Raw genomic sequence first — 11,570 nt, 5'->3', positions numbered from 1 at the left:
GAGTACTACAGATTGGTATGGGGTTCATATGGCCCTGATGGAGAGTCAGCATCATGAGTGAGTGACCTTGCCTGGCTACACCTCTTCTTTCTCCTTCCTTTCTTCTTCCCTCACCATTTTGTCTTGCTATCTTACCAGGCATTCCTTCTCTCTCTGCTCATACAGAGAGTGCAGTGGTTTCAGTAGGGGTCACTAGCCACTTTGACAACACAAGTGAGAACAATGTTTGGAGCCTGTAGGCTTGTTCATATGTACTAAGAAATATTTTCGTGTTCTAGTCACTGTGCTCATTGCTGGCATGAGTGTTAGTACATACTGCTAACGGGCTTTCTGTTTCGTTTCTTAAACTCTGTTGTTTTCTCTCCCTCAGAATTGAGTTTCTGCGACACCTGAGAAGCTTCTTCCAGATCATGTTTAAAATTGAAACAAAGACCCCTGAGGAAGAGCACATGGGCGGGGAGAAAGTCTTAATGACGTGTGTTGGCATTGGATTTTCCAACCTTAGCAAAACTATAAGATAAGAAACATCTGCAGACTTCATGAAATGGGGTGACAGAAAACACTGCGAAGATCTGATAAAACCTGCCTTTCCCTGTGCTTATTCTGGCACAGGAAAACCAGTGATGATTCCAGTGCAGAGGTACCCAAGCTTGCTGTGTGTAAACAATAAAGCTGACTTTAGGCATTTTAGACCTGTACTGTTTATAAATGCAACGCCAGTATTCTGTGCTGCATGGAACGGCTGGCTGGCATCTCAGCTGGCTTGGGACGCTTTGCACTGTATTCCACTGCATGGGACACAAGTGCCTCTTATGTCCCTGTGCCCTCAAGCCTTAATGCAGTGGGTGTTCTAGTTTTGTGTATCTACAGACTCCACCCTTAGCTTTTTCTGAAAGGTTTAGATACAGAGGGAAAACAAGATTGACCAAAATGAGCTTTGCAGTGCAAAACAAATGATCACAACAGAAACATAAGATTCTTGAGGTAATTGCAGAGACAATATTGGCATGGAAATAGAAGTAAAGGTGTGACAATAATTTTTTGTTTATACATTACATGTGTATGGAATTTGTCAGATGCTTCATTCCTGCATACATTGACTAAATTAGAGTTTCACAGGAAGAAAAAAATATCTGTCTTTTAATTTTCCTTAATGTTAGAATACTGCAGAAGAGATCACAGCCTCTACTGACTTGTTTTAGCCTCCTCTGCAAAGATGGGCATGGGAGGAGAAACCTCCTTGACAGTTTTTTGACTTATCGCATATGTTCTTTTTAGGTTTGTTTGGCATGCCACACGCTGCAGTTCACAACTAGTTGTGAAAGGTAGCAAAAAAGAGCTGTAGGCTTTGAGGGAGAAAAATATTTTCAGTTACACCATCACATTTTGTGCAGCTGCTCCATTTTGGAAGAGGGGATAATGGTGTATGGGCACTGCTTGGATTGACAGGTGCAAAAAGTTTCTACCAGGATATAAATACTTACCCAAGAAAGGCTTTTGGTAGATTCCAGGCAACCCTGCTGAAGTTAATGCTGAACTCCTGACACAAGGAAAGAAATTTATACTTGACTTCAGACTACACTTGATGTGTCTGGAGTAAAATAAAACCATGTCAAAAGCTGGTATATAAAGTAGAGCAAATACTAGTGACTGTGTTATAATGGTCTTACAAACTTTATCTGATGCCACTGTAAAGTGGGCATTACCTCTGTAATATGAAAAATTTATATTGGACCCAAAAGGACTTTGACATAAAGTTTGGTATTTGATTAGTGTTTTATTAACTATTGCAAGCTGTGTGAGTAATTCTTGTACTGTACTTTGTTCTTGTTGCAATCTGTCTAAACATGTTTTGGAAAAATAAAGTATTTTTTCCTAAATAAGGTTTTATTTCCCTTCAAAACAAAACAAACAACAACCAAAAATCCCTCTTCCCCAGCCTTATAAGATGGCACTTCAAAAGATAAATGGCTATTTTGAACTGACACATCAAAAGAACAGCTTTGGGAGTTGCCAGGGTGGGAGGAAGGGATGGGAGGAAGGGAGAGGGCAGACCCCTTCTTACAATTTACTAGCTTTCCAAAATTTGATTTGCAGCTAAGGAAACCCTAAATAAAACAGTAGAATGTGAAATAAAATTCTCTGACTATATTTTTTTCAACTTCAAGTTACATTAGGAAAAAGTATGTGGACAAGGAAGAATTTACCTTGCTCCCTTCTGTCACCTATGCAATGAAAAAGCTCGAAACTCTCCAAATTAAAATTACCCTAAATACAGGGAGCCACTGATCCAAAAGATGAAATGTACAAGCTGAGATGAATAGCCACTAGAATAAAAATATAAAGCTTACACTAATTAGAGATACAAGTTTGTAGCATAGCTCAGATTTCCAAAGCTGGCCTAAGTAAAAATTTGGAAGTATTGTCACAATTTCAAAAATCAAAAGCTTTATTATCTTTAAACTTTTAAAGCTCTTAACTTTGAAGCTCTGACAGCTTTTCCAAATGTTCCAGTTGCACCAAACATAGAAAGGGCAATGTGTTGCCCAGGTAGCAGATTCTTTAGCAATAGAGTAATTATTACTCTATGTGCTTAACTGAACATCAGTGTTAAAGTTAGACTGCTAACCCTTAGCCCTGCTGCAGATTGCATAGCTTTACAGCAGAACACTTGCCATGACTCAGAATTGCTTGTTGCTTTACAGAGAAAAAGATAGGTATATGAAAGGAATATGTTTTTCCAGAACAGCCAGTCGCTGGAGAAACAGGAACAATTCCAGAGGAGGTTTTAGGTAGGAGCTTTCTTAAAATTGTTTGACCTTCACATTCTGTGAAAAGTACTTATTAGGAGGATATCCTGCAGATAAAAGCTGTTTGTTTATCGGCAGAACAGCGATTAACACCCGTTTTGGTGGACTGATCTCACAAGCAGTAAGATAGCTTAATTTCCTCTGTCCAGCATTAAAATTGATTTTTGGTGAAGACAATACTCTTTGTAGCCACAGACTTTATGGTAAGGATACTAGTTACTAGGAGATGCATCATTCATCTCCATCCATCGTGGCAGATTTAATACTCAGATAATTTGAATTTGAACTGATTAGCTGTATGTGAATAATCCTGTACTCTCTGAGCTATCCATCAGCAATGTCGTTAATCCCTTTGGGTGAACAACTCTCGTAATACCCTTCTGCTGTGATTGGAAACTTTTCTGCTTACAGAAAATTCAAGGCTGGACTATAAGGAGGTACAGGTATGGGAGGGGACTAATTAACATAAGTATTTCATAATGTGCATTTTAATTGCAATAATTTTAACGTACGGGGAGAGGGTGAAGAATGCACAGGTTTGGGAGAGAACTAATCAGAACACCTCATTAAATGGAGAATCTCTTCCTTTAAACTTGCCTAACAGGCTGCTGCAGTGGTGATATCAAAAGAATTTGCAATATGTGCCTTTACCTTGCACCCGCTTCCACTTTTGTAATATCTATTGTCAAACTCTCTTCCATTTCTAAGCTAGCATGGTAACTTGACTGCATCTTCTGTGGTTATGTCAGAAAATTCATGTTAACTTGCTGTAGGACAGGTTCTGGAGTAGTAGAGATTATGCTGAAGGTGAAATTGCTTCAGTCCAAGCCAGTGCACTTTACTGAAGGTGTATGACTAGAAGCTGATGCAGTAGCTGGGGAAGCACGCAGTAGGTAAGTTAGCTAGGCCAAAACAGTAAGTACATGGCTGTCTTGGGTAATGTTTTCAAAATGGTGATTATGTTACTGCCAGAGCATAGATATTCTCTCTCTTCTTCTCCTTCCCCACAGGTGATATTATGAGTCAAATGGATTTTGTTTCAAGCCACTGAGGCATAATTCTGCTGCTTGCAAGCTCTGACATTCACTTCCCCGTTTTTCAGTCATGCTCTTGAGACAGCAACAGGAGGAAAAAAAGACAAAGAAGAAAAGTACCAGCTTTCAGGAGGCGTAATTTTGCCTATGAGTTTCTTTCTCATTTTTTGATACTGTATGGCCATCTCCACACTTTTATTTTGTATGTCTGATGAAAGCATTTCTATTTAGTCTAGATCCTAGGGGATACCAAGTGAGACATGCAGCTGTCTCAGAGCAACTCTAAATGAAAGAAGAATGTTGAAGGGGCATATTTTACAGTTACTGCTTAGGTCTTGGTAAGCTCTGTCTTAAAAGATCATTCTTGGGATATGTACAGTTTTCCTTGTGTCTGATCTAGGAGCAGCACTGACAAGCTCGGAAAAACACGTTATTACTTGTTGTCAGTGGGAGGGGTAAAAAGACAGAATGTCCTGCAGGGAAGAGAGTGTGTGGGTTGAAACTCTGCGGTGACAGCATTGTGTGTGTAATGAACGTAAGTCATGTACTGCGTCAGAGCATCACAATGTCCAAATAGCACTTATGCTAGCTAAAGTTAAGTTAGACATTGTTATAAGGCAGATTTGTTAGGATGATTTGTAGTATATCTGTAGCAATAGATGTTGGGTGTGAGTGCTAATTTCCCTCCTGGAACAGTAAGATTATTATATATACACACACACCAAGAAAAGTGCACAGACCTGTATTCCCTGTGTACAACAGAGTATAGAAACAACTGTGTTTGTGGAGGTAGCAATCAGGAGACCCATGGAGAAAATGCTTTATTATAAACTGGTATTGATCAATGATCTAACCACAAGAAAACAATGGCCAAAAGCAACTCTTTACATCAGGGTGAACGGTGGCTGGGAGCCTGCCACTGCTGGCAACCCCTCTGCACAACTGTGCAGCTTTTAAGGGGGGCCCTTTGTGCACACCAGGGATACACTGGTGTCTTTGTACATTTGCCCTCATGCTGTGTGTCTGCTAGATTGTCCACACTCACCCTGCGCTTCTCTGTATTGGTTTGGCCACACTTCCCTGGCAGCCTCCACTGTGCTGTTCACACAACAAACATCAATACTCCTTTAACAGTAAGCCCGTGGTGGAAATCTGTAGGGTCCTTGTGGAGACTGATCCATGTGAGGTACCCAGTGCTTAACTATGGATGAGCTAGTAGGATTAAGGGCTTAGTTCTAGTGATCATCACTACATGTCAGCGACACGTCCCATTATACAAAATGTGACAGGCTCGGTAGGGCACCTGTGTTTGCAGGCTGCATCAACAGTCACTCCGTTTGAGAACAAATGTCTTTCTCCTCCCTTCTAACCTGCAACCACTCTGCTCCTTGAAAGTTACTTACACCTTTTCCAACCCTAAACTGCCTCCATGGATAAGAAAAGAAGTTGCTTTAGCCAGCGATGAATGTAGATATATCCTGTAAGGTAAGACTGTGGTTCTGAATGGTCATCCCTCAGCGGCATCAGAGCAGACAATTCTCTTCCACGTGTCGAGAAATGTAGTTTTGATTTGGTATAAAATACTATGCAGGCTGGGTCTAGACCAAAATATGTATGAGTTTTGATTATTTATTCTCTTTTTTTTTTTTAACATCACCGAAGTGGAAAAAAGAAAAAAAATAAATTATGGCTTGTTTGTGTGTCAGCATTCAGAAGGGGCCTGATTCAGTAAAGCTTCCCGAGAGATTTGTTTAAGTATGTGTATTAAGAAACACATCTACAGATTCAGAATGTGTCTGCGGGAAAGGGTTTCTACTGCAGAATGCTTCCAAGCACTGAATGTAAAAACCCACTTCATAATTCATGCCCCAAGTGTATTATCCACTATTTTCACCTTGTTCTTTGTGACTTAAATAATGTATGTAATGTACTTTCAAAGAAAACATCCACAATAAATCAGGGCTAAATAAGACAGCCTAGAAAATGTTATTCCCGTTTCTTTCAGAAATGTGTTTGTCAGGTTGTTAATAAAAATACTGTTTGCTTATCCTTCACTATTCATGCCAGTAGTGAGTTTTCCCTTGAAACAGTGTAAAGACCTTGTTCTAGGCTTTTCTAAGTAATGATGTATGGATTCAAAGTGAAGGAGAGCTGATTTGAAAAGATCTGGCTTTTTCCACGGTATGTAGAGCATCTTAGAAGAACAGGCTATTACACAACACAGGCTCCTTAAAAGCTTCTTACTCAACAGGGTAAGGCGGGGAGGGGGGCGGCTAATCTGAAGCTACACCATCTGGGGCTGGCCTTGTCACGGGAAGAATGTGGCAGCTGCCTTTCTTCTTAATTTTCAGTTTCGAAGCACAAATAAAGAATGAACATCTGTTTCAGCTTGCAGAGTTATTAAGCATTGTAAGCAGATGGTTAAGACTTGAAATTTACGGTAAGAAGTGTTCATGAAAAGAGGGTGAAACTAACAGGCAAGGAGATGGATCTTACAGAATCCTATTACCCTTCCTTTCCCTCCCCAGCCCCGCAGGTTTACACAGAAAAGAGCAATTTGGTCAGAAATCGCTGAATAGCTGTTGAGACATTGTGAGGAAAATACAGGAAATTATCAAAATCCTTACTCCCCTGACAGAAACACGGCATAAAAACTTAACCATGCTTATGTTCACGGCATTTTCTTCACTGACCCAGCTCTCGAAGAAAAAGCTGCTATGAGACAACTTGACTGAAACTTTTGTTTTCACACCTTTTCAGATTTCAGTAAAATCCCTCATTGATTTCCTCTGCCTTATGTCTTCACCGGGCAAGAACAATGCTATTAATTAATGAACTATTTGAATTGTTTTTGCCAAGTCATAGGCATATAAATATAAAAAGGTGCATTGCTTGCATTCATGTAATGAAATTCTTGGCTTTATGGATTTTTATCCTCTGTTCCAAAGTCTGTGTTTTGGAGAACTGCCTTTGTGCCTGTGGTACAGAGGAATGAAGTGATTCATTTGTATCCCACAGGGAGCTGGACTAGAAAATATCAAGATCCACAGGTTCTCAGGTCTGTGCAAACATTTCCCCCCCTTATGAGGCCTATAAGCACATTGTGGGTCTTACCAGCCCAAATCTCCCTGGCTTATTTCTGCTCTTTTTTTCTGGTTTTTTGTTTGTTTGTTTTGTTCATAGGATTTGTTTGGGCTATTTTGTCTAATTAGATTCTTGTAAAGACTAAACCCTGCCATTTTTACTTGAGAAAGGTTTCCTTTGTGACACATCCCCTTCTCTGCTCATCTGTTCTCCCTCCTCCTGTTAGCTCCAAGGCCTTTCCTCCATCGTACAAGCCCCCCACCATACTGCTGTGGGGTTCTGAGTTGTTGGATCATTTCCCGTCTCTCTTCCCTGGCATGTGCACGGATTTTTCTAGAGGCTGTCTCCCTGGCCACTCACCCAGACAACTTCCCTCTCTTTTGTCCAGCGGTCACTGATTTGCCTTACTGCAGGGACTTTTCATCCAGGGTTTATAAAATGTAAAAGCGAACTGATACGTTGGAGTTCTTCTGACTGAGTGTGCCCTAGTAGTCCCTGCTGTGGAAACAAAGCATTATCCTCATCTCTTCCCCCTCAGAGGTCTCCTTGAAGGCTTCCCATCTTGAAGTCAGAGAGTTTAGGACCAAGAGGGGTTGCTAATTACACAGAGTCTGACCTCCTGTATATTGGTACGTTCTTCCTCCTTCAAGGGAAATGACAATTTTCAGAAGGGCCTCCAGCCTTCACCAGAAAAACTGAGACATGGTATTTCCATTACACAGTTTTGTGAATTTGTTCTAGCATTTAATCACTTGCTGTTTAAAAACAAGTACTTATTTTACTTGGTCAGCTTTCAGCTCCTGGTTCTTACAATGCTAGAGAGCCCTGTGGGATCCAATATGTTTCCACCCCATGAGTAACACATGAAAGACCTCAAAGGAAAAAGATTTTTGCTTTGGGATCAGAAAGCTTTATCTGACACACAGAGGAAAGGTAATGGTCTTCTAGCTGAACCCTCTGAGTTTTAAAGTGGAGCAAGAAAGCAAACTGTTTACTAACACTAAAAATCAAAGTTTCTTGCTGATTGGCATTAAAATGTACGGGCTGCTTTAAAACCAGTGGCACATCATGCTACTAAACGGACAATGGGCATGTTCTTATGAAGTCCTGGGGCTATGGGTTGCAGGAGAGAAAACCTTGACATACAGCTCCACTCTTATGAAGCTGAAAGACTGTATTCTTTCAGGACCCTCTGTTAAGGAAGCAGACCTAGTGTTGTGTTTACTTGGCAATATTGTGGGTTTTTCTCTCATTAACCTTCCACTGGTGAAAGCCCTGACTGTGTTTCATTATAGAAGGTGTCTACCACTGCTACTACAAAGACTATTATTTCCAACACAAAGACAGCGTTGGCTTAAGAGTAGGAGTTCCGGGGACTAGTTACTACTTTGTAGCTCCTTGCTTTTCAAAGAAGGCGGGCAGGGAATACAAATTAGAAAAAAAGTGGGAAAAAAGTCACAGAGGTATGAAAGCACACAATGGAAGAAACAAATGTAACTGTGCTAGAGTTTCAATTTTATCTCCTTATATTTAAAATAGTTAAAACTATTTTAAAATACTGTTTTTTATCCCATTAACATTTTATAGGGAATAAAAAAAAATTCATAACCCTTGCCAGAATATTTTTGCAGCACTAGCTCATATAAAAAACCAAGAAATGTAAATGCTAGGGATTTCAGTACTGTGTCTCACCCACCATTCTCATGACAATCCACTCCTGCTGGTGTTACTGCAGCTGCGAGCCAAATACTAAACTCGGCAAGCTATGTGTGTGGCATAATATGTTAGTTTCACTTCTGGGGGGAAGCAGAAAAGTGGCAGTTCCAAGTAAAAGCAGCCTCCTTTGCAATCTTTTCAGCTTGCTTCCTCTACTATTCACTGAACGGTAGCCCATCCGTAGATCAGTAGAATATTTATTTCTGTTGCCTGCTGCAGCATCTCTTCTACACAAACTGGCTCCCATTTCACAATTTCTGCTGACCAAAAATATCTCCAGCTGGGTTTGCTGGTAGCTCTAGGCTTTCCACCTATGGCTGACTCAACTGTGCAGTGGCAGAGGAAGCAGAAGAGAAGACATTCAAAACTGGGAGGGATGGACTCACATGGATCACCTCAGAAGGCTGGGTTTGCCCCCCAGGTCTAGCTGTGTCAAAGGCAGCACCAGGGCTGCAGGGCATTCTTGTGGCTTCTCTGGCCCCAGGAATGCGGGATTCAGATGCCGGATTCAGCAGGGCTCGGCACTGGATAGGGCATTTAGCAAAAATGATGAAAAATAGCTTTCCTTCATTTCTGTGGATGAGAACCAGTTGTACTCTTTCAAGCAATTAGGTAAACACTTCAAATTGGTTTGGTCCTTCACATGAAAGTTACCTTGGGAATGACATATTTTGAAGCTACTCCCTGCAAGGATCAAACTGAGTTAACTACTGTTTCTGCCTCACATACAACTACCTCAGTGGTATCTTCAATAAACCCACAGAAGGCAGGTTAGGAAGCTCGACAGCTAGTGATACATAACCCTTTGCCTAAGGGAGAACTTTCATGCTTTATTTTGCGTGTTTGCCTCAGTGTGAGGCAACACTTGCTGGAACTGCTTATCTAAAAATGTTCCTCCTCAAAGAAGAGGAGTTTGTGGAAGCTATTTCTAGATCCTGAAATGCTCTCCCTGAGAGCTTCAATATGTGGTTTATTTCCATTACGCTACAAAAAGTGGAATGAGGAACCGATGTTTTTAAATGGAATAGTTGCTGGGTGCCATTTTTTTGGAAATAGGAAATGAAAAGAGCTGAATTTGATTTATCGTTTTAATTACAAAGAAAAGACCTAACCGATGTGACGGGAGTTCAAAAATAAAGGAGGAGAAAAAGAAGAGCGACTGACACAGGTTTGATGTTGTTTTTACCAATGTAATTCCAGAGCAACAGTGAAAGTTGCCAGTTAATTAAAATTATGTAGAGTCTGACCCCACAATTAATTAATTAAAACAGTGTTACCCCACTGGTGGCTTGTGGGACAGACCTCTCTCTTCATAAGAAGTACTTTTTAGCTGGTTTGCACAGGTACCTAGCAGGGTTCCTTTTTGAATCCAGACAGGGAAATTTACTTCTTTGTGAAACCCCTGTGCTTCTGCTAGTTTTAACTGAAATTGGCCAAAAGATTCAAAAGCAAAACAGTTATGCTAAAGATACTTTATAATTTATTTTTAACCTAAAATATTTTGATGTTACAGTTTTGCCAGTGTGCACATTTGATACCAACATTGATATCTAGGTGCTTCCTGAAGTAACTTACTTTTTCAGAAATAAATAAAGCAAAGCGTCTCATACTGACTCTCATTTTTACTTAGCACTTTTGAAAATCAGCACAATGGATATTTTTATAATTTTATTTCAAACTGAAATATGTTTCTGATTTTAAACTCTGCTCATCCTTTTCCAAGACTGTGAATCAAAACACAACTTGCTATTACTTTGTACTATCAACCAGAAGTAAAACTGAGTAGAAACAAAAGTGAAACTCAGTGTCTTTGCTTCACTGTCTAATACTAAGATGAGAATACCAAGTGGAAAAATTAACTACGAACAAATGAAATGTTTCACTTTGAATTTACTGTAAGCAATTTAAAGAGTATTAGAAACAGTTTATAACAGGTTCTTGTTCATATACTTGTGTGTGTATTAAAGGTTCTTGCTCTGCAAGGTCTCTGGTGATGATGTGAATACAGTAGGCAGTTTGGAAAATGCACAAGATAAACTTGGTTCAGTTTTATGACATTAACTTCCATATTGCATTCAAGTAGCCTAGTAATTGTATCTTAATCATACATTAAAATGCAAAAAATAATTCAAAAATATCATTTAGGTTGAGCTCTCCAGTGAGGAAATTCCAAAATCTCAACAGTTGACCTTAAAGGGATTTAGTTACCCTGTTCTGTTTTCTTTTGTCCTTTTAGTTTCTAGCTGTATCACACTCACATCCTGTCACACTGGCTAAGGCAGATTAAATTACATGAACAGATTAAATAATAATAAAAAAACCCAACAGGATCAGAAATTACTGGCTGAAATGAATTTATATAAACATTAACTTTTGAAGCTTACTGACTTTCACAGATAGATAAGTGCTGCCAAACAAGTTCAAGAAGGTTAACTTTCCATGAGGATGCAAAGCAAAAGCACCTTGACAGAGCTGCAGTTCATTGCATTTAAAATCAGATATCATTAATCATTAATCAGCACATATTTAACTTCTAGAAACCTTAATCTGAAAAGTCCTTAACAGAGGTTTCCATCTAAATGTCCACAGATATCTTGAAACATAAGAAAAAATTCTAATGTATGTACACGTGTGAAAATATCTACTTCAAATAACAAACTTACTTTCCACAAACTGATGCCAGGTCCACCCAAGTCATTATGCAGTCCTGAACACTGCACAGGATGAAGTCCTGGAGAAGGCATCTACATGAACCTGGGCTGGAAACTTTTCATTTTGCATTAGAGTACTTCTGGTCAATTTCTGAGTCCCTCTGAATGTTTGGAAACTCCAAGGCTGAAAGCAGAAATATTAGTTTGTGTATATGAGGGAAGTGGGCTGTTTCCCGTGTTCGACTAATGTAAGAAAAGCTGAGGTGATTTTGCTT

General features: G+C 39.7%; 1 protein-coding gene across 1 annotated transcript in view; it reads left to right on the top strand.

Annotated features, from left to right (window-relative positions):
• Window positions 1-685, top strand: part of RCL1 (RNA terminal phosphate cyclase-like 1) — a 31,040-nt gene extending 30,355 nt beyond the window's left edge. The window contains exon 10 of the mRNA XM_009333559.1: window positions 371-685. Coding sequence (XP_009331834.1) covers window positions 371-521 — 151 coding nt within the window. The 3' untranslated portion in view covers window positions 522-685. The remainder of the gene's footprint in view (window positions 1-370) is intronic.
• The last annotated feature ends 10,885 nt before the right edge of the window (window positions 686-11,570 follow it).

The sequence above is a fragment of the Pygoscelis adeliae genome, unplaced genomic scaffold (assembly GCF_000699105.1).
Source record: "Pygoscelis adeliae isolate BGI_AS28 unplaced genomic scaffold, ASM69910v1 Scaffold501, whole genome shotgun sequence".
NCBI lineage: Eukaryota > Metazoa > Chordata > Aves > Sphenisciformes > Spheniscidae > Pygoscelis > Pygoscelis adeliae.
Note: the sequence above shows the minus strand (reverse complement) of the source record. Positions and strands in the feature narration are given on the sequence as shown.